General features: G+C 42.5%; 1 protein-coding gene across 2 annotated transcripts in view; it reads right to left on the minus strand.

Moving 5' to 3' along the window:
• LOC110491138 (metabotropic glutamate receptor 7-like) overlaps positions 1-23508 on the minus strand; it is a 127126-nt gene extending 103618 nt beyond the window's left edge. Inside the window, exon 1 of one of the 2 annotated variants that reach the window (XM_036947498.1) lies at positions 21414-23508. In XM_036947498.1, coding sequence (XP_036803393.1) covers positions 21414-21923 — 510 coding nt within the window. In that variant the 5' untranslated portion in view covers positions 21924-23508. The remainder of the gene's footprint in view (positions 1-21413) is intronic. The other variant, XM_036947497.1, reaches the window with a different exon arrangement.
• Positions 23509-24776: the final 1268 nt, after the last annotated feature.

Here is a 24776-nt window from a genome sequence, read left to right on the forward strand (position 1 = left end):
GCCAGTTTTGCATTTATTCTCTAATTATGGGTGCAACTGAACGAAGCATAGCCAATCTCATTTCATGATTCATCCTATAGGATGAATAGCCTATCTTAATATTTCCAGTAGTATATTCTTTTTCTCTCATTACTGCATCCTCGCTACCAGGGAGGAACTGTCGTTCAGTGCAGAGCCCCACATTTTTTGCAATAAATAAATAAATACATGAATAAATATATCCATATTTTTGGGGGCCTTGCCTCTTTTGCATGTTATTTTGGCACTAATATATGTCACATATCAGTTTGCAAACAATGTAAAAAATATATATATATAATTGAGTTTATAAAGCCGCATACAAACATTGTCTCTTTTTTATTTTCTTGAGTAAGGCAGCTCCAAAATGCAGGTGTTTCAGCCTTGCACAGTGCTTTCTGTGGTGGTGGGCGAGCCAGCAGAAAATAGGAGCATTGTGCCGTAATTGGCTCAGTGTTCTGTCACTCATGGGAACATTACGTGATCGCCAAGTTTAAGTCCTTAGTAAGGGTAGACATCCAAAATGTCAGCCCTTTGGGTCCTGGCTTAGAGTTATATTACAAGTGCACTTCCAAGAAGGCTCAAGGTCATTGGCTACAGATAAAATGACGTCAAATGACATATGAACTGGGGCTTTGATTGGACTGATTATGTCAACATCTTACTTTCAAAGTCTTAGCGAGCAGTCATCATCATGAATCAAGTCGACAATCTACTGGTAAATCATTTTTAATCCTTGTCATATGAAGATAAATAATGAAGAGAAATTATAGATAAAATGTGTCGGTGCTCATCAGCCATTGGACATAAAGATTACACAAGAAGTTGGAAATCGCAAATTCACTAATGAGTGGTTTGTAAGGAATCGGTGGCTAACTGCAAGCGTTGCAAAGCAACTACTAATGTTAGCCTGCTATTCAATGGAGTTGCTGTTTGTTTTTGTTTTCAGAATTCCCACCATAAATCCAGAGAATGCCAGACTTTGATGACAAAGTTTGATGACAAAATTTGCCCAAAATGACCGCCATGCCACCTTCACAAGGTGAGTCCAAAAATGTCTTGTATGCTGCTGCATAAATGATGTAATATACAAGGGAGATATGTCTACTGTAGCTAATTAAGTCATTCTAAGTGTATGTTGTGTAGTAAGCTGTTAGTAGCCCATGTGCCTCGCCCTAATAATTTGGTCTATTTTCACCAACACAGTATTGTAAACACATCGTTTGTGGCCAGTGTGTGCTTGTTGGCAAACTTATTTTTGCAACTTACAGCTTTGACAGTGCTACTGATAGTAGTGTTGGCGCGCGGCTTGCACATGCAAATTCAGCACACAACATTCTATAATAGAATTGCGTTATTTGACGTGTCAAATGAAAAGCTTATTTAACGCGTCAAATAGTTATATGACGACTATCTTTTTTGACGCGAAAAGACCCAAATTGCGTTAATAATTTGGTCTATTTTCACCTCTTAATTCTGCCTACTGTTCTATCTTGGTGGTGTACATGTAGCCATTAACCTGTTTTAGAGAAACGCAATCATCATATATTGAAAGAACTTTCATTGTCTGCTTATATGCCCCCTTTATTTATCCTACGGTTCTGGCTTGGTGTACAGGGATTACGCTGTAAAAATGGCCCATGTTCTGAATTCTGTCACTGGACATTTCAAACATGCTGAACAAATAGTTATGTTGATTAAACCACATTTGTTTAAGCAAGTCAGCCATATCAGCTATGTTTTTTTTAAAGGCAGTAAATGAGGCTGAATTAACGGTTTCACTGCCAGACAAGGCTCCGCTGATAGCCAAGTGTAAAAGTGGTACGGTGTTCGGACAGCTTTATGTAGGCCCTAACAGTTTGTGGGCACCGTTAGTCACCGTTATAGTGCCATTAATGTATTGTTTAGGGTTGTGTTGTGTAGTGGCTTTTCTGGCATGCAACCCACATTGCAACCCACCAAGATGTACATGCTAACATCGCCACTGCTGTCTAGCCACATTGCAACCCACCAAGATGTACATCCTAACATCGCCACTGCTGTCTAGCCACATTGCAACCCACCAAGATGTACATGCTAACATCGCCACTGCTGTCTAGCCACATTGCAACCCACCAAGATGTACATGCTAACATCGCCACTGCTGTCTAGCCACATTGAACAACGTGTTGCCACATTGAACAACGTGTTGCCACTAAGAACCACTGCAGCAGCGTTGGTGACATTATGTACATTTCTGGGAAAAGTGGACGGAAAAATGCATTGGACGTCAAAATCAGAATCTATATTTTTTTCCAAATTTGGACAAAAAGATTGCACACAGTATTTGAGAAAAGGCCTTTAGGTAAAAAAATAAAATAATAATAATTATGTTTTTGATTTTATTTGTATCCAATCACTTTTCCATGTTGATTCAACTTCATCACATTGAATTTTTGGGTTAAATTCACATGGAAATAACATAGATTCAACCAGTTTTTGCCCAGAGGGAGGTTATGGCTTACAGTTTCATAGCAACGGACAGATTTATTGATGGTTGACACATTTGATTGGCCTTCTAACCCCACTGGAGGCAAAATCCATTGATAAATAACAGACTATTGATTGAGGATTGTTCATTCAGCCGAATAGATGAAAGATGAGTGGACTGTTAGTGAGAAAGGGAGTTCAAAACCCTTATATTCTCTCATCAATGGCCAATCTGTAGGGGTCAATTGCAGTTTAAGCAACCCCATTTGCTAGGGAATGGATATGGTTATTTGCTAAACGTCAATTGTGATTGAGTTCTTCCCCTAATCAATGTAACTGTCAGTCGGAGATGGGCTTTGAGAGTGTTGTTAAAATCCTGAGGGATTCGCATCTGAAAACAGTAATCCTGTCAACTGATTTCGTATGTATGCTCTTGCTGCAGCACCATGGCGTACTTTCCAGGCTCAGAGGAACACACACACACACACACACACACACACACACACACACACACACACTGCAAGGCTGAGAGAAAGAAAGGGAGTGAAAATGGAACACTCACCACCATCCCCAGAGAAATATAGCCAGGAGTACATTTCAGCTAATCAAATTCTAAAGCAGTAATCTTGTGAATTTTTAAGGGGTGAAATCAACAGGTATTTATGCATGTCTACCTGCAGTTCAAGTTGGTCCTATTGTAAAAAAAATCCCCTTCCTTCAATATACCCCGTCATTACGTAGTTTTGATGCGGCGCAGATTTATGACTATCCGTTGACAACAGTCATACTTAGATGGCCTTAGAGCTTGCTGTAATAACACAACTGAAGGACAACCAATGAATCCTAATGAAGGCTTATTGTATATAGTGAGAGGATACACACCACGGGTCCCCCGTCTCCCCTACCGTCTTTCTAACACAAACATGTACATGCGCACACACTTAAACACACACACACACACACACACTTAAACACACACACACACTTAAACACACACACACACTTAAACACGCACAAACACACACACACACTTAAACACGCACAAACACACACACACACTTAAACACGCACAAACACACACACACACACATACACTTAAACACACACACACACACACACAAAAAGCCACATATAAACACAAACACTATTTTCCGTAAGAGGCTTTTAGCAGTCTTCTTTTCTTTCAGTGATGCAGAGCTCAGGTTGAACTATCTTCACATCTCCTGCCAGTCAGTCTTTCGTGTGCATGCCCGTCCGCATTAGACTCCTCCTCACTAAGACGTCCAGCAGTCTATACATAACAGTGCCACCAACCTCTGGGGACAACAGGCTGGCCATGTGAGCAGTGCACTTCCCACTTAGTTAGGCTGCCATCAGACTGCAAAGTGTCTTGTGGAATGTGAGTCTGTGACTCTGTGTGTAAGGAAGAGAGGATTTGGGAGGAGGATGTAGGGCGGGAGGGTGGGGGAGGGTGTGGGAGGGTGGGGGAGAGTGGGGGAGGGGACATGTTCACAACGTGAATCTGAAGGTCCCTTTTTTTTCTGGATGTTTTGGGGCTCCTCTGCATTTCTTCAGTTGCAATTCTTTCACGCGTTGAGGGGGAATTCTCCCTGACAAGCAGTTGAACAGGATTAGACTGTGTGGAATAGGATTCTAAAGCACCATGTATGAATGAAGAGCAGGAAGAGGGGAGATGGGGAAGAGGGGTGGAGGGAGGGAGGGAGGGAGGGTGTAAAAAAGGGGAAAGCTTCTGGAGGCTTCAAAAAGAATATGCAGAACCAAAGCTTAACAGGAGCCGCCACCGAGGAACATGCACCACCTCTCGAATGGCACACACCCGCAGTCTAAAATGGCAGCACAAAGACCACACACACAATAGGAAACAATCTAATGCATTTGCCAACTACCAGCAGTGCTGTCAGAATGAGAAAGTGATTTGAAAGTGATTAGCCTCGTATTGCATGTATGGAATAACAGATTAGGTTTAAGGACATGTACAGGTGTTTGGTAATCCAGCTACAGCACATGGACAGAAGGAGGAAAAAGAGAGAGCCAAAATATCTATTTATTTATTCTGATCCATGCTGTATAACTGTAGTACTGGGATAAGGACTTTTCTGTACAAAACAAATCTGGATACCAGAGACCAAATATTACATTATTCTGTTCACTGAGAACACATTTTAGGTCAACATATTTTAGGTCAGGTTCCACCACTGCTGTTTTATCAAAATGTCTGTTGAACAAACTCACAATCCTATTGCAGCTGATTGCCTTACAATTGTATGTTGTTGAATCAAGATATTTTTTTCTTTTTTTACAGTGAATATGAGCGGAGGTAAGTTAAATAGGCCCCCTGTTTCTCCAGGGTATATAGAGGCTTGGTGGTAATACATAGCTGGATGGGTGAGTGAACAATAGCCTGCCCTCCACTCACTGAAGCCTGGATGATACCCCTGCATTCCCTCCTTATGCCTTAGATTGGTTCTTATGGGCTGGGCAAGGAAGGAGGTAATTTGAGGTACGTTGAAGTACAAGGTGCGGTGTTATACGGTGTTATACAGGAGCTACCCCCAACGGCATATCCAGGAGCTACCCCCAACGGCATATCCAGGAGCTACCCCCAACGGCATATCCAGGAGCTACCCCCAACGGCATATCCAGGAGCTACCCCCAACGGCATATCCAGGAGCTACCCCCAACGGCATATCCAGGAACTACCCCCAACGGCATATCCAGGAGCTACCCCCAACGGCATATCCAGGAGCTACCCCCAACGGCATATCCAGGAGCTACCCCCAACGGCATATCCAGGAGCTACACCCAACGGCATATCCAGGAGCTACCCCCAACGGCATATCCAGGAGCTACACCCAACGGCATATCCAGGAGCTACCCCCAACGGCATATCCAGGAGCTACCCCCAACGGCATATCCAGGAGCTACCCCCAACGGCATATCCAGGAGCTACCCCCAACGGCATATCCAGGAGCTACCCCCAACGGCATATCCAGGAGCTACCCCCAACGGCATATCCAGGAGCTACCCCCAACGGCATATCCAGGAGCTACCCCCAACGGCATATCCAGGAGCTACACCCAACGGCATATCCAGGAGCTACCCCCAACGGCATATCCAGGAGCTAGCCCCAACGGCATATCCAGGAGCTACCCCCAACGGCATATCCAGAAGCTACCCCCAACGGCATATCCAGGAGCTACCCCCAACGGCATATCCAGGAGCTACCCCCAACGGCATATCCAGGAGCTACCCCCAACGGCATATCCAGGAGCTACCCCCAACGGCATATCCAGGAGATTGGGTTAACAAGGTTTCCCAATCTCCCTCTGACAGACAGTGTCTGACCTCAGGACCGACCACGTCACCCACAAAGACAGCTGGGTTGACTGAGGGATATTTTTTACTTATTATATTAATATTGCATTACTCACCTACACTGGAAGTGCATAAACCAGGGCTTATTTACAATGCTTGGGCTCGAAAAGGCCATAGAGGACAGTGTATGTTTGTTTCATCATGCTGAGAGTTGTCTTTTACACTAAAAGGGGTCCATTTTCGGTTTGATAATTGCTCCTGGAAGTCTGAATAAATTATAATTATAATTCTTATCAGAGTTTGTTCTGTATCTGGGAGAATAAACTCGCTATCAGAGAGCTCTCTGTGTCACACTCAGAGTAAAAGCCAATTAGCAAGACTAGCTTTGGAGAGAAAATAAAAAAGCTCCAAAACCACTGGCACGGAACAGTTCCACAAGAGCTTTGTCTTTTTATATTCTTTGTGTGTGTGTGTGTGTGTGTGTGTGTGTGTGTGTGTGTGTTTATGTGTGTTTGGTTGTTTTGGTGTTCGCGTACATTCTTGCGTGCCTGAGTGTGTGTGTGTGTCCACATGCTTGACAGTTGACCTCTACCCGCTGGAGACATAAATAAAGGTGCTCTAGATGGGAGTAATTGACCCTGTGCTGTCACACGCATGAATGTGCAAATGGCTCACTGTGTTTAGAACAAGCAGACACATTTAACCTATGACATTTCGTGACAGCTTAGTGTGCCAGTTACACAACCCTTCTCGCCTACATGTCCGTGTGTCTGTCAGTGCTTTCGGATGTCTGCTGAATAGATCCGTTTTTCTGTCAGGCTTCAATCTACCTCGCCTCAATCGTACTGATGATTCTTTGGGAAAGGGCGAGAGACAAAAACAGAGTATTGTCTGTCAGACTATGAGAGGACATCAATGCTTCACCTAGACAGCTTGTCTGCAGGGGCTCAGTCCCCTGACAGAAGGATTAGACAGAGTTCACCTGATTTCAATACAAAGTTGCGCCTCTCTCTTTGGGAAAGAAAGGAAACAGGAAATAGCAGGCAGCCATCCCCTGATGTCAGCAAAAAATATACAGTTGAAGTCGGAAATTTACATACACTTAGGTTGGAGTCATTAAAACTCATTTTTCAACCACTCCACAAATTTCTGTTCACAAACCATAGTTTTGGCAAGTCGGCTAGGACATCTACTTTGTGCATGACACAAGTCATTTTTCCAACAATTGTTTACAGACAGATTATTTCACTTATTATTCACTGTATCACACGCAATTCCAGTGGGTCAGAAGTTTACATACACTAAGTTGACCGTGCCTTTAAACAGCTTGGAAAATTCCAGAAAATTATGTAATGGCTTTAGAAGCTTCTGATAGGCTAATTTAAATCATTTGAGTCAATTGGAGGTGTACCTGTGGATGTATTTCAAGGCCTACCTTCAAACTCAATGCCTCTTTGCTTGACATCATGGGAAAATCTAAAGAAATCAGCAAAAAATAATTGTAGACCTCCACAAGTCTGGTTCATCCTTGGGAGCAATTTCCAAATGCCTGAAGGTACCACGTTCATCTGTACAAACAACAGTAGGCAAGTACAGTGCCTTGCGAAAGTATTCGGCCCCCTTGAACTTTGCGACCTTTTGCCACATTTCAGGCTTCAAACATAAAGATATAAAACTGTATTTTTTTGTGAAGAATCAACAACAAGTGGGACACAATCATGAAGTGGAACGACATTTATTGAATATTTCAAACTTTTTTAACAAATCAAAAACTGATAAATTGGGCGTGCAAAATTATTCAGCCCCTTTACTTTCAGTGCAGCAAACTCTCTCCAGAAGTTCAGTGAGGATCTCTGAATGATCCAATGTTGACCTAAATGACTAATGATGATAAATACAATCCACCTGTGTGTAATCAAGTCTCCGTATAAATGCACCTGCACTGTGATAGTCTCAGAGGTCCGTTAAAAGCGCAGAGAGCATCATGAAGAACAAGGAATACACCAGGCAGGTCCGAGATACTGTTGTGAAGAACTTTAAAGCCGGATATGGATACAAAAAGATTTCCCAAGCTTTAAACATCCCAAGGAGCACTGTGCAAGCGATAATATTGAAATGGAAGGAGTATCAGACCACTGCAAATCTACCAAGACCTGGCCGTCCCTCTAAACTTTCAGCTCATACAAGGAGAAGACTGATCAGAGATGCAGCCAAGAGGCCCATGATCACTCTGGATGAACTGCAGAGATCTACAGCTGAGGTGGGAGACTCTGTCCATAGGACAACAATCAGTCATATATTGCACAAATCTGGCCTTTATGGAAGAGTGGCAAGAAGAAAGCCATTTCTTAAAGATATCCATAAAAAGTGTTGTTTAAAGTTTGCCACAAGCCACCTGGGAGACACACCAAACATGTGGAAGAAGGTGCTCTGGTCAGATGAAACCAAAATTGAACTTTTTGGCAACAATGCAAAACGTTATGTTTGGCGTAAAAGCAACACAGCTGAACACACCATCCCCACTGTCAAACATGGTGGTGGCAGCATCATGGTTTGGGCCTGCTTTTCTTCAGCAGGGACAGGGAAGATGGTTAAAATTGATGGGAAGATGGATGGAGCCAAATACAGGACCATTCTGGAAGAAAACCTGATGGAGTCTGCAAAAGACCTGAGACTGGGATGGAGATTTGTCTTCCAACAAGACAATGATCCAAAACATAAAGCAAAATCTACAATGGAATGGTTCAAAAATAAACATATCCAGGTGTTAGAATGGCCAAGTCAAAGTCCAGACCTGAATCCAATCGAGAATCTGTGGAAAGAACTGAAAACTGCTGTTCACAAATGCTCTCCATCCAACCTCACTGAGCTCGAGCTGTTTTGCAAGGAGGAATGGGAAAACATTTCAGTCTCTCGATGTGCAAAACTGATAGAGACATACCCCAAGCGACTTACAGCTGTAATCGCAGCAAAAGGTGGCGCTACAAAGTATTAACTTAAGGGGGCTGAATAATTTTGCACGCCCAATTTTTCAGTTTTTGATTTGTTAAAAAAGTTTGAAATATCCAATAAATGTCGTTCCACTTCATGATTGTGTCCCACTTGTTGTTGATTCTTCACAAAAAAATACAGTTTTATATCTTTATGTTTGAAGCCTGAAATGTGGCAAAAGGTCGCAAAGTTCAAGGGGGCCGAATACTTTCGCAAGGCACTGTATAAACACCATGGGACCACGCAGCCAGGATCTTCTGTCTCCTAGAGATGAATGTTTGTTGCGAAAAGTGCAAATCAAGATGTGAAGATGCTGGAGGAAACAGGTACAAAAGTATCTATATCCACAGTAAAACAAATCCTATATCGATATTACCTGAAAGGCCGCTCAGCAAGGAAGAAGCCACTGCTCCAAAACCGCCATAAAAAAGCCAGACTACGGTTTGCAACTGCTCATGGGGACAAAGATCGTACTTTTTGGAGAAATGTCCTCTGGTCTGATGAAACAAAAATAGAACTGTTTGGCCATAATGACCATTGTTATGTTTGGAGGAAAAAGGGGGATGCTTGCAAGCCGAAGAACACCATCCCAACCGTGAAGCACCGGGGTGGCAGCATCATGTTGTTGGGGTGCTTTGCTGCAGGAGGGACTGGTGCACATCACAAAATAGATGGCATCATGAGGATGGAAAATTATGTGGATAAACTGAAGCAACATCTCAAGACATCAGTCAGGAAGTTAAAGCTTGGTCGCAAATGGGTCTTCCAAATGGACAATGACCCCAAGCATACTTCCAAAGTTGTGGCAAAATGGCTTAAGGACAACAAAGTCAAGGTAATGGAGTGGCCTTCACAAAGCCCTGACCTCAATCCTAGAGACAATTTGTGGGCAGAACTGAAAAAGCGTGTGCGAGCAAGGAGGCCTAGAAACCTGACTCAGTTACACCAGCTCTGTCAGTAAGAATGGGCCAAAATTCACCCAACTTATTGTGGGAAGCTTGTGGAAGGCTACCCAAAACATTTGACCCAAGTTAAACAATTTAAAGGCAATGCTAACAAATACTAATTGAGTGTATGTAAACTTCTGACCCACTGGGAATGTGATGAAAGAAATAAAAGCTGAAGTAAATAATTCTCTCTCCTATTTTTCTTTCACATTTCACATTCTTAAAATAAAAGTGCTGATCCTAACTGACCTAAGCCAGGAAATTTTTACAGGGATTAAATGTCAGGAATTGTGAAAAGCTGAGTTCAAATGTATTTGGCTAAGGTGTATGTAAGCTTCCGATTTCAACTGTATATATATTTATATTTCACTATTAATTCCATGGGCCAATAGTTGCTAATGGACACTAAGGATTTTAGGCTGAGGAAGAGGCCTTCCTCAAACGTGGGAGAATGCTCGCAAAACACAGAACGATGAAATACTAAAAGATGATCTCTCAGAGGTTGAGAACAACAACTAATTTGTTTGAACAATCTGTAATAATTGAAGCGTTTTGTGTAATTGTTGTTTCTCATTTCTATAGTGCTGTGTGAAAGAACAGGGAAATGAAAACATCTTCAGAGAAAATCAGCCTCACCCTGGCAACAGTATTGATCAACACTCGTGGGCCCTCTGAAAAATCTATCCCGTGTCAATTTCCCAGCATTAACAGTTCAGCGGCCACTCACACCTTGAAAAGACAGCAGCGATATTTATTGTCTGGCAATGAAAGCAACAATCTGTATTTAACTTCCCTGCTGTTCTATTTATCACAGGGGGAGATGAACACAATTGCTGTGTTACAGTATATGGTGACGTCCACTGAAATCCTCACTGAAGGACCACAGCACTGATGCACTGCTCTGAGAAGATGACTGACCCCTCTGACTCTGTCCATAGAGTTATATTGAGGACAGAGAGAACATTCCAGAATTTCTTGGATTGTGCACTGACTGGAGTTGAAGAGAATATGACAAAGATCATGACTGACTGATACATCACAATGTTTTAACCTTCATCAAATAAAAAATGTTACATTTATATGAAGAGGATCTCACCTTATGTTGGGATTTATTGTCTACTTAATTTAGGTAGCACCTCAACTCCAGTTGTTCAACCACAGACATCTTCATCCGCTTTATTGTTGACAATGAAAAGAAAATGAAATCAGGCACGGCTTGTCTGATAAAGTATGGAGCCGTTAATCCCGATTTTAACAGAAGAAATTCCACTTTACCTTTTCTATCACAACGGAACAGGTGTTTCATTCAGCTTTTGACAAAATGAATTCTCCACTTGATGGATTGGATTTGAAAACATTTTGTGAAACTTGTAATTGCTATCACAAATGAATCAGTTGCAGTGATGAGTGTAAATGAGCAGGGAGCTATCATCCCCGGATTCTATTGACTCCCACTGGGATTCTACTTAATCAATGTGTACTATCAATATGATCATCAAGACAAGAACATGTCTAAGTGGGAGAGAAAGAGAAAAACTTAGAGGAGACTGTACTGTCTCAATATTGAAATCGGTTGGAAATCGAGACATTTAAACAAATCTTTCCTCCTGAGGATTTGTGTAGGGTTTGACTGTGGGGCTCAACATAGCCGGTGACAGCTATATGATGGCAGCCAGCGCGGTGCAGTGGGGAGAATTAGCATAAATGCAGAGTGATTGCCTGAGCAAACGGAGGAAGGAGCTGTGTGACGGCGCCTGTGTCAACCCACTGATTCCCCGAGCCTGATTACTACGCTGATGCCACAGCACACACCCCACCTACACTGCTGCAGCCTGACACACAGACAGACACTGGAGCACCTGAGATAACGGAATTAGGGACTTATTGAAGTATCCTTTCTTTCCCCAAGGAATATTTTATGGGTCGACAAATCCCATGATAACTCCAAAACTTTTCTACTATGTGGATGAGTTTTAATGCTATACTCAAGGAACATATTTTAGACATAATCACTTGCATTTGGGAAAGACATGACAATTATAGTCCTTGGGATGCCTTCACTCTAAGGAGAATCCTGAGTACAACCCTGCATTGATAATGGAAGAGGGAATTTACCCTAAAGCCAAGATATTGGAACCATCAACAAGCATGTCCACCTGACAGCCACAAAGCTCCTGAGACCAGTATGACTGGAGTGGTCTGGTTGGAATTGGTGTTAAGAGAAGGGGGTAATAATGTGTGTGTGTGTGTGTGTGCGTGTGTGCGTGTGTGTGTGTGTGTGTGTGTGTGTGTGTGTGTGTGTGTGTGTGTGTGTGTGTGTGGTTGGGCCTTTCATAAAGCAGCATGGTAAGTACTTTGATGGCTTCAGTCTCTATTAAACAGCTACTTAGTGTGCTTGCCTGTGCTTGGTTTAATTGATTTTGGAAAACAGACAATAATAGCATTGATAGTAAGACACAATGTTTAACCACAAGTCAATAACACAAACACTAAAACTCATGTTTTCTACTTGGCCTTCTGAACAGCACATCTTATATCTTCAAATGAGAGAACTTGCTTAGATGTTGGCTTGTACTATGGCAAATGTATGCACAATATTTTAAATAATTGCATATTTTGCTCTAAACATGCGTTTTTAATAATTCATTTGCTGTTTTGCAGCTCTGCAGGGTGCCTCATTCCACTGCAGTACTAACAGTGAGCCTACTGTCAGTGTGTTCTGCTGCTGACTCTTTCTCAACAAGAGGTACACAGGCCTACGAGGAACACTTAAACATTTTACTGTGGTCACTGTGTCTCATTATCAAGAGTGTGCAAAGCTGTCATCAAGGCAAAGGGTGGCTACTTTGAAGAATCTCAAACATACAATTTATTATGATTAGTTTAACACTTTTTTGGTTACTAAATGATTCCATATGTGTTATTTCATAGTTTTGATGTCTTCACTACTATTCTACAATGTAGAATACAGAAAATCCCTTGAATGAGTAGGTGTGTCCAGATTTGACTGATACTGTATGTGACCAGTAGGCCTAGTGGATGCACAGTTACTCCTCCGTCATTTGGTTACATTCATTTCTGTTAATGCATGTTTTAATTATGGTAATTTAGCCTATTTTCTCATTATTGGAGTGGAAACGATGTTTGCAGAGTTCACAACCTGATACACTCGTGACAAACAAGTTTTGGTTCATTTCATAACCATCATTTACAAGCTGTGTCAATTGTTTTCATTGTCTTTTGTTTGGAGTGCTCCATGTGAGCAATGGTAATGGGTCTGATTGCTCAAGAGGAACATACAGAAGGAGAGCACGCATAGAAGTAGGTCGTACCTGGTCTGCCGCATGCATATGGAGGAAAGTTCTCATTTGGGATGTCTGAATTCTGATTGTCTTAAAGTCACCACATCCACCACTAATAATCTGAGCTTCTCAGTCATTTTTTCTTCACCTCACACAGCAAGTCATTTTATTTTTTTTATTTTTTTTTTAAAACATATTTTGCAAATAATAATAGTTCTTCACAGTATTTGAAAAATCTTTCCAACACTCTCCCGGCCACCATAATCACCATGAAAAACAAATCATGATGTAATGATGCCACAGTGCATTCGGAAAGCATCAGACCCCTTGACTTTTTCCACATTTTTTCACGTTACAGCCTTATTTCTAAAATGGATTATATAAGTAAAAAATCCTCAGCAATCTAAACACAATACCCCATAATAACAAAGGTTTTTAGACATTTTTGCTAATTTATTAAAAATACAAAACAGAAATACCTTATTTATATACTGTAAGTATCAGACCCTTTTCAATGAGACTCAAAAATTGAGCTCAAGTGCATCCTGTTTCCATTGAACATCCTTGAGATGTTTCTACAACTTGATTGGAGTCCACCAGTGGTAAATTCAATTGATTGGAAATGATTTGGAAATGCACACGCCTGTCTATATAAGGTCCCACAGTTGACAGTGCATGTCAGAGCAAAAACCAAGCCATGAGGACGAAGGAATTGTCCGTAGAGCTCAGAGAGAGGATTGTGTAGAGACACAGATCTGGGGAAGTGTACCAAAACATTTCTGCAGCATTGAAGGTCCCCAAGAACACAGTCATCTCCATAATTCTTAAATGGAAGAAGTTTGGAACCACCAAGACTCTTCCTAGAGCTGGTCGCCTGGCCAAACTGAGCAATCGGGGGAGAAGGGCCTTGGTCAGGGAGGTGAGTTCCTCTGTGGAGATGGGATAACCATCCAGAAGGTTCTCCCATCTTGCAGCACTCCACCAATCAGGCTTTTATGGTAGAGTGACTGGACGGAAACCACTTCTCAGTAAAAGGCACATGACAGCCTGCTTGGGGTTTGCCAAAAGGCAGCTAAAGACTCTCAGAAAATGAGAAACAGGAATATCTGGTCTGATGGAACCAAGATTGAACTCTTTGGCCTGAATGCCAAGTGTCACATCTGAAGGAAAACTGGCACCATCCCTACGGTGAAGCATGGTGGTGGCAGCATCATGCCGTGGGGATGTTTTTCAGCGGCAGAGACTGGGAGACTAGTCAGGATGGAGGGAAAAATGAACAGAGAAAAGTACAGCGAGATACTTGATGAAAACCTGCTCCAGAGGCTCAGGACCTCAGACTGGGGTGAAGATTCACCTTCCAACAGGACAACAACCCTAAGCACACAGCCAATACAAAACAGGAGTGGCTTCAGGACAAGTCTCTGAATGTCCTTGAGCAGCCCAGCCAGAGTCTGAACTTGAACCCGGTCGAACATCTCTGGAGAGACCTGAAAATAGCTGTGCAGCAACGCTCCCATCCAACCTAACAGAGCTTGAGAGGATCTGCAGCGAACAATGGGAGAAACTCCCCAAATATACAGATGTGCCAAGCTTAGAGCATCATACCCAAAAAGACTTGAGGCTGTAATCACTGCCAAAGGTGCTTCAATAAAGTACTGAGTAATGTCTGAATACTTATGTAAATGTTATAGTTATTTTTTTAAATCTAAAAAAAACAGTTTTTGCTTTGCCATTAGGGGGTATTGTGTGTAGATTGATGAGGGGGGGGGGGGACAATTAATCAATTTTAGAATAATGCCGTAATGTAACAAACTGTGAAGAAAGTAAAAGGAGTCTGAATACTTTCCTAATGCACTATATATCCAGTGGAAACGTAATAAAATCAGCTGTCTGTCCCTAGCTCACTGGTTTGGGGAACTCTAGGCAGACAGAGTAGAGAGATTCATGTTATTTGAAAGATCCAGAATTTTCATCCGGATATTTTCTTCAGTTTTTATTTTTATCAGCTTTAGGGCTATGTATTTTAGTTAGGTTAGTTGACAATGGAAGTTATAGGCCTACTGCTGCATTGACCTGCAGGCTATTTCGGAGTTCCATGTACTCATTTCGTCAGCCGCCAATGGATCACAGTGTAGACTATCAATGTGTCCATATGGCAGAGGTGCTCTCCCTTAGTTGAATTGTAACTTATAGATGTGTATCATTTTTAATTCTGATTTTTATGATTAACCACGTGACAATGATTTTAAGAAACAAAAACATACTTATTGAAATGAAACTGTTCCACAACAATATGCATATAAAAAATAATCAGAACTGAGTTGCCTAAAGACCCCTTTCTGTGTTTGCAAACATTGCCGCATGAGGGCAATGTGCGCAAGTAGGTGGCAGAACAAGGGGGAGTTCTTATAGAATGCCAGCAAAAAAAAGCCTCTATTTACATATTGCTTATGAGTGCATTTCACACTACTATTGGATTATAATTGGATTTTAAGGCTCCTATGAATGTTCTGCTTAATGTAATGTTTGTGTCATCGCAAATCAACTGCGTTTTACTAAAAAAAAAAAAACACTAACTTCAACCTGTAAAATGGCCCTTTGGCTAGCTTTTGCTACAACCTAAACTCAGCAAAAAAAAGAAATGTCCTCTCACAGTCAACTGCATTTATTTTCAGCAAATTTAACATGTGTAAATATTTGTATGAACATAACAAGATTCAACAACTGAGACATAAACTGAACAAGTTCCACAGACATATGACTAACAGAAATTGAATAATGTGTCCCTGAACAAAGGGGGGGTCAAAATCAAAAGTGACAGTCACCACCAGCTGCATTAAGTACTGCAGTGCATTTCCTCCTCATGGACTGCACCAGATTTACCAGTTCTTGCTGTGAGATGTTACCCCACTCTTCCACCAAGGCACTTGCAAGTTCCTGGACATTTCTGGGGGGAATGGCCCTAGCCCTCATGCTCTGATCCAACAGGTCCCAGGCGTGCTCAATGGGATTGAGATCCGGGCTTTTCGCTGGCCATGGCAGAGCATTGACATTCCTGTCTTGCAGGAAAGCACGCACAGAACGAGCAGTATGGCTGGTGGCATTGTCATGCTGGAGGGTCATGTCAGGATGAGCCTGCAGGAAGGTTACCACATGAGGGAGGAGGATGTCTTCCCTGTAACGCACAGCGTTGAGATAGCCTGTAATGACAACAAGCTCAGTCCGATGATGCTGTGACACACCGTCCCAGACCATGACGGACCCTCCACCTCCAAATGGATATAATTCCAGTGTACAGGCCTCGGTGTAACGCTCATTCCTTCCACGATAAATGCGAATCGGACCATCACCCCTGGTGAAACAAAACCGCAACTCGTCAGTGTAGAGCACTTTTTGCCAGTCCTGTCTGGTCCAGTGATGGTGGGTTTGTGCCCATAGGCGACGTTGTTGCCGGTGATGTCTGGTGAGGACCTGCCTTACAACTGGCCTACAAGCCCTCAGTCCAGCCTCTCTCAGCCTATTGCGGACAGTCTGAGCACTGATGGAGGGATTGTGCGTTCCTGGTGTAACTCGGGCAGTTGTTGTTGCCATCCTGTACCTGTCCCGCAGGTGTGATGCTCGGATATACCGATCCTGTGCAGGTGTTGTTACAAGTGGTCTGCCACTGCGAGGACGATCAGCTGTCCGTTCTGTCTCCCTGTAGCACTGTCTTAGGGATCTCACATTACAGACATTGCAATTTATTGCCCTGGCCACATCTGCAGTCCTCATGCTTCCTTGCAGCATGCCTAAGGCACTTTCACGCAAATGAGCAGGGACCCTGGGCATCTTTCTTTTGGTGTTTTTTAGAGTCAGTAGAAAGGCCTCTTTAATGTCCTACGTTTTCATAACTGTGACCTTAATTGCCTACCGTCTGTAAGCTGTTAGTGTCTGAACAACCGTTCCACAAGTGCATGTTCATTCACTGTTTATGGTTCATTGAACAAGCATGGGAAACAGTGTTTAAACCCTTTACAATGAAGATATGTGATGTTATTTGGATTTTTATGAATTATAATTGAAAGACAGGGTCCTGAAAAAGGAACATTTTTTTTGGGCTGAGTTTATGTCAAGGAGTGTTAGCATTCTAGCTAACAACTGCTGCATCCAAAATAGTTATTTTGCAAAGATAACATGTGCGCATTGGCGCACGCAGACGAATGCCTGTACCCGGTCTAGTCAGCATGTTAGTCTGACATGCAAACCTCACCGGCTACATTGCGTATGCGAGCATTGCAAAAAAAATGAACACATACATGTTATTCAATAATTTCACCCACACCGCTCGTGTACTGTACGTGACCGAGCGTCTGCGTAGCCAAGCATTAAAATAGAACATGGTTCTATTTGAGACGATCCATGCACTGCAAATTCCCTTATTTGATATCAGGAAGAGACAAATCCATGTGGATGCTTGAAAGACAAACTAGGTGAGATGAATTAAAGATTGCTAACTTAAAACAAATTATCTTTCCCTTTTTATCCGTGGATTAATCCTCGGAGTGGAGAAACACATGATTTTGTATGACTGCAGCTCAAAATTCGACAAAGAACCAGCTAAAAAGAGAGCATATACAGTACCAGTCAAAAGTTTGGACACACCTACTCATTCCACTGTGTTTCTGCATTTTTACTATTTTCTACATTGTAGAATAATTGTGAAGACATCAAAACTATGAAATAACATATATGGAATCATGTAGTTACCCAAAACAAATCCAAATGTTTTATATTTGAGATTCTTCAAAGAAGCCACCCTTTGCATTGATGACAGCTTTGCACACTCTTGGCATTCTCTCAACCAGCTTCATGAGGTATTTACCCGGAATGCATTTCAATTAACAGGTGTACCTTGTTAAAAGTTCATTTGTGGAATTTCTTTCCTTCTTAATGCATTGGAGCCAATCAGTTGTGTTGTGACAAGGTAGGGGTGGTATATAGAAGATAGCCCTATTTGGTAAAATACCAAGTCTATATTATGGCAAGAACAGCTCAAATAAGCAAAGAGAAACAACAGTCCATCATTACTTTAAGACACGAAGGTAAGTCAATCCAGAAAATGTTAAGATCTTTGAAAGTTTCTTCAAGTGTAGTCGCAAAGATCATCAAGCGCTATGATGAAACTGGCTCTCATGAGGACTCTCATATCAGCCTCAGAAATTGCAGTCCAAATAAATGCTTCACACAGTTCAAGTAACAGACACATCTCAACATCAACTGTTCAGATGAGACTGCGTGAATCAGGCCTTCATGGTTGAATTTTTGCAAAGAAACCACTACTAAAGAACACCAATAATAAGAAGAGACTTGCTTGGGCCAAGAAACACAAGCAATAGATATTAGACTGGTGGAAATCTGTCCTATGGTCTGATGAGTCCAAATTTGAGATTGTTGCTTCCAACCGCCGTGTCTTTGTGAGACGCAGAGTAGGTGAATGGATGATTTTTACATGTGTGGTTCCCACCATGAAGCATGGAGGAGAAGATGTGATGGTGTGGGGGTGCTTTGCTGGTGACACTGTCTGTGATTTATTTAGAATTCAAGGCACACTTAACTAGCATGGCTGCCACAGCATTCTGCAGTGATACGCCATCCCATCTGGTTTGCGTTTAGTGGTACTGTCATTTGTTTTCAACAGGACAAGGACCCAAAACACCTCCAGGCTGTGTAAGGGCTATTTGACCAAGAATGAGAGTAATGGAGTGCTACAACAGATGACCTGGCCTCCACAATCACCCGACCTCAACCCAATTGAGATGTTTGGGATGAGTTGGGCTGTGGAGAGTAGGAAAAGCAGCCAGCAAGTGCTCAGAATATGGGGGAACTCCTTCAAGACTGTTGGAATAGCAGAATTCCAAGAGTGCGCAAAGCTGTTATCAAGGCAAAGGGTAGCTACTTTGAAGAATCTCAAATATAAAATATATTTAGATTTGTTTAACACTTTTTTGGTTACCACATGATTACATGTGTTATTTCATAGTTGTGATGTCTTCACTATTATTCTACAATGTAGAAATAGTAAAAATAAAGAAAAACCCTTGAATGAATAGGTGTGTCCACATTTTTGACTGGCACTGTATATAACATGCAACTAACTGGATTTATGTCAACTCTCTCAGACACCATAAAAAGCATCTAACTTATACATGTATTGGCCAACAAGTGTTTAAAAGGCCTTTAATGTGTAATTATAACATGACATTATAATTTTTCTTCATACAAATCTCCAAAACCATTTTTCTGTGTTTTACAGCACCATTAAATATTCTATGAATATTTTGGCATTTTCTTTCTAGATTTTGAACATAAAACATTTATATAGCAAATATTATATTTTGCAATACAGTGATTCGTTTTTATTTTTGATTGAGAAAAAGATTGATCTTCAGGAGGTTAGCCATCAGTGACAGAGCTGACAAGCCACTAACGTAGCTGACAAGCCATCAGTGACAGAGCTGACAAGCCATCAGTGACAGAGCTGACAAGCCACTGACATAGCTGACAAGCCACTGACATAGCTGACAAGCCATCAGTGACAGAGCTGACAAGCCACTGACATAGCTGACAAGCCACTGACGTAGCTGACAAGCCACTGACGTAGCTGACAAGCCACTAACGTAGCTGACAAGCCATCAGTGACAGAGCTGACAAGCCATCAGTGACAGAACTGACAAGCCATCAGTGACAGAGCTGACAAGCCACTGATGTAGCTGACAAGCCACTGACATAGCTGACAAGCCACTGACATAGCTGACAAGCCATCAGTGACGTAGCTGACAAGCCACTGACGTAGCTGACAAGCCACTAACGTAGCTGACAAGCCATCAGTGACAGAGCTGACAAGCCATCAGTGACAGAACTGACAAGCCATCAGTGACAGAGCTGACAAGCCACTGATGTAGCTGACAAGCCACTGACGTAGCTGACAAGCCACTGACGTAGCTGAGAAGCCATCAGTGACAGAGCTGACAAGCCACTGACGTAGCTGACAAGCCATCAGTGAAAGAACTGACAAGCCATCAGTGACAGAGCTGACAAGCCACTGACGTAGCTGACAAGCCACTGACGTAGCTGACAAGCCACTGACGTAGCTGACAAGCCACTAACGTAGCTGACAAGCCACTGACGTAGCTGACAAGCCATCAGTGACAGAGCTGACAAGCCATCAGTGACAGAACTGACAAGCCATCAGTGACAGAGCTGACAAGCCACTGACGTAGCTGACAAGCCACTGACGTAGCTGACAAGCCACTGATGTAGCTGACAAGCCACTAACGTAGCTGACAAGCCACTGACGTAGCTGACAAGCCATCAGTGACAGAGCTGACAAGCCACTAACGTAGCTGACAAGCCACTGACGTAGCTGACAAGCCACTGACGTAGCTGAGAAGCCATCAGTGACAGAGCTGACAAGCCACTGACGTAGCTGACAAGCCACTGACGTAGCTGACAAGCCATCAGTGACAGAGCTGACAAGCCACTGATGTAGCTGACAAACCACTGACGTAGCTGACAAGCCACTGACGTAGCTGACAAGCCATCAGTGACAGAGCTGACAAGCCACTGACGTAGCTGACAAGCCATCAATGACAGAGCTGACAAGCCACTGACGTAGCTGACAAGCCACTGACGTAGCTGACAAGCCATCAGTGACAGAGCTGACAAGCCACTAACGTAGCTGACAAGCCATCAGTGACAGAGCTGACAAGCCACTAACGTAGCTGACAAGCCATCAGTGACAGAGCTGACAAGCCACTGACGTAGCTGACAAGCCATCAGTGACAGAGCTGACAAGCCACTGACGTAGCTGACAACAGACACTCAAAACAGACATATTTTTGCCTCAAAAATAAAAGTTGAATCCAAACATTTGTAAAATATGTAAAAGGATTCATTTGAAAATCCCCAATAAAAAACAACCATTCTATCAGATCTTTCAGACTGGGTTGCCAGCCAGGCTACATTTAATCCACCTTGAATAAAGGGAAAGGGAGATTGAAGGAGAGGGAGGGATAGAGCAGAATTTCGCAAACTCGTTCCTGTGGCCTCCTGCCCCCCATGTGCACGTTTTGTTTTTTGCCCTAGCACTACACAGCTGGCAGGAGCTGTTCTTTCAGCACCACCAGGGAAGCGCAACAGCCCACTCAAACTGTCTCTCATCCTTTTCTCATAATGCAATGAGGCCAACAAATACTGTACATATTATGTGTTTTATTTTACAGCCTAAGACGCCTAATAAAATAGGACTAGCTTACACATGTTGTTTTAAAAATAGGCATACAGTATTTGGGAATTTTCAGAGGTTACTCACCTGAAAGAGGCGCAAAATGTTGGCGACCATAATCGATACAGAACTTGCCGAGGCGCCAATGACTCCAACCACTTTCTCGGGCTTGACGAACAACGGCGGTTCTCCATTGGTGCACCTCACATCCGAAGTGTCCTTCTGTATCAAAGCCTGAACGAAAGTTAATGATTGTTCCAGCGCATATGTATCTCTCGAACAAGTGTCTAGCACCCGGGCGCCTAGGGTGATGTTGGGTAAAAGTTGATCGTCGAGGTTGATTTGATCCAGAGCATACAGCATGGCCTCAAGCCGATGGATCCCGTTCTCCTTTTTGATATCTCCACAAGGCACGCCGTCGGTCCCTCTGGTGTGCACGGGGAAGAGACCACCCAGGGTCAAATGTCCCTCAATCCTGATAGAATGGGGTGCGTAAACTTCCTGCGACCGCGCGAAATCCGACAACGTTCTCATCAAGCAAAACACTATCCATAGAAAGCGAGGGCTCTGTTTCAGTCCGAAACCGTAACGAGCCATGATGCTCTGACAGCTGAGTTAGTTTTAGGGAAGCTGTAAACCGCCTGTTACCACCCAAATGGCTGTAAAGTTTGTCAATGCGAGCCCATTCCTATTACCTATTCAACAAGCTGCATTAAAAAAATCGAGACCCATTCGGTTCCTACTCAGGCAAACTGCGCCCATCGCTTGATTATCAGTGCTCGCTTAGCTTGTTGAATATAAAAAAACTGACAGGGATTCAAATCGCTCAGTGAAACGAGGTAATTGACATCCATTTGTCTGAGAAAACATTAATAAAATAGTTTACGCCAAAAATATGCATGACTGTAGGCTATCACTGAAAGCAACACATAGTAGGTTCACAGTAAAAGAAAAAGGGATCCGATCAAAACTGAGAAAAATCCTAATATATCTTTCGCAGAATTAAAATACCGAACAGATCAAACAGCCTTTAAAAATGCTCTTTGATTTTAGATCCAGCAGAACTGGGTGACATCCTTTTCGCAGAGCCAAACTTCACATGAGCGCAGTGACGGATCCGGCGTGTCCGCTACGATCTGCCTGCTGCGTGTCGGTCGACCCGGAGTCCATATCATCACAAAATATCTCCCCAAATGAAACGCCTACCGTTGGTGGGCATTCAGACTCTTCGAGCTGTACGAAAATGCAAACAATCTCTACTTCTTTATTTCCTTCTCCTCCGCCCCCCCAAAAATCATATAGCCTACAAGTAAGACAAATGAATGACTCACAGATGGACTCACCATGCACGATTAGTTTTCACCCGCTTTCCCTGAGACGTCATTCAAGCTGCTTGACCCCCCCTCCCTCTCCCCCCGAGGTAAATCACTTTTCAACAAGGTTTCCAGCGATTACGGTTACCTGTAGAAAGTCATATTTTCGAGGTTTGGGAAAGTGTGTCAACTCCTCTCTGTCAGTGCTTCGTCTTTACATTTCTCAGTCAAGGCTAACATTGTAAACCACAGTTTTTATTGTATCCCTCTGATTGCGTGTAAGCTCCTTCGTTATTTTGCCTTCTTCACATTATCGTCATCGGTGCGCACTGAGCAAAGGAGCAGCCCTTTGTACATCACGCAGTCGTTCGGGGGTCCGTTGAAATCCAAAATCTCTCTTTTTCTCCCTCGCCTCTCGTCTCCCTCCCTTTCTCCACTCTCCAGTCACTCTCCCTCTCATTACACACACGCACTCACACACTCCACCCACCTAATTATACATTTGCTTAAAACATATCTCAAATGGACACGATAATATACAGTTCATCTGGGAGATTTTGTAAATCATTTGACAGTGCTGATTATGTAGACGTTTCACGAATAGGCTATAGTACGCGACAGGAAGTCGATCCAACCGCGTGATTAGCCTACAATGTCAACTATTCTAAGATATAGGCTTATTTTATAATAAGCGGCCTATTTGTACAATTTAAAACAAGAACTCAGATATTTTGATGTATCCAACATTTTTTGCTCAGAGCACACTAAATGTTAGCCTACCAAACATGAAGGCCTACCCCCCTGCAAAGGAAATGTCAGAGAGACAGAGCATTGAACACAGACATTTTTGAAGGGTGCCAACTGGTCGCCCTGGCAACCCCTTCTCCACAAGACACTTTCTAATTCTTCTTTGCCATCCCCCCATGCTGTGACACCGGTAGTGAGGCATAACTACACCCTGGGTTATAATATCCTATAGCCTACCACCTAAAAGCTATCAGCACCGAAACAATTTAAACTCTAGCGGCTGGTTTCATGTACATAGATTAAGCCTATATCTTTGGACTAAATTCAGAGTGCGAATTACACCGTGACATGGGGGGTCTCTATTGGGTGCCACAAAACATTTTTACAGGCCTAATAGTAAAGATGGCATTTAAACAATAAAAATACAAATGAATGACCTTTTATTATCTGATTGTCAAACAACTCACTTCAAAAAGTAGGCTACCTGTGCATGTTCGTCCACTCCAAAATAATTACAGCATCCAGACAGTGCACTCAATGCATGTGCACTTGCTCCATTTTATTAATGGAAATGAACAACTGTTATAAAACACCAAAAAGTGTGCCTAATTAAATTTGACATTGCACCTTGCTGACAACTGTACCTTTTTGTTGCCTGGAATGTCCAGACACATGAAATGGGGCTGAAACTGTCTCAGAAAAAAAAAGGTCAACCTCATTTTACTAGCCTAGGCTATAATGTGTATTACCATGAACTTCAAATAGGCCTACCGGTAGCTGGTGATATAGTGTGGTAGCCTAATGTGGTAAAAACATACAAATACGTGGGTAAACTCCGATTGCTGGTCGCAGTGAAAAAAGTAATGCTCTCTATACTCTCAATGCATTCTAAGAGTGTAGGTCTACACCACTACCGGTAGCCTACCCTCTCAGCCCTCTCAGCCGAGGCAGTTTTACACACATGAATACACCCAGGCTTCAGATAAAGCTGCTTATGCCGCATTCAAAACAACTTGGAACTTGGAAATCGCTGACTCTGACTTTCCGAACTGAAAATCAAAGGAATTATTTGACTCGAGGTCCCAATTCTATTGAAAGCGCCATTAAAGATATCAATGTTAACAGTTATATGCTGTCATCACACAACCACCACATAAACAGACAAATCATTGATAAAGGCATTGTGAACATTATATGATTAGAGTCTTCATAGATCCTGGGTCATAAAACACTATATATAATGTTCTTAGATTATTTACATGTTTATGAAATGGATTAACGATTTAATTAGAAAATTGAACTTGGTGCATTTCCCTAGATATCCAAGATCCAGGATTCCTACAGGGTTTAAGTTCAATGTTCTGAATCCTGGATCTTGGATATCTCTGGA

This window comes from Oncorhynchus mykiss, chromosome 16 (assembly GCF_013265735.2).
Source record: "Oncorhynchus mykiss isolate Arlee chromosome 16, USDA_OmykA_1.1, whole genome shotgun sequence".
Classification (NCBI taxonomy): domain Eukaryota; kingdom Metazoa; phylum Chordata; class Actinopteri; order Salmoniformes; family Salmonidae; genus Oncorhynchus; species Oncorhynchus mykiss.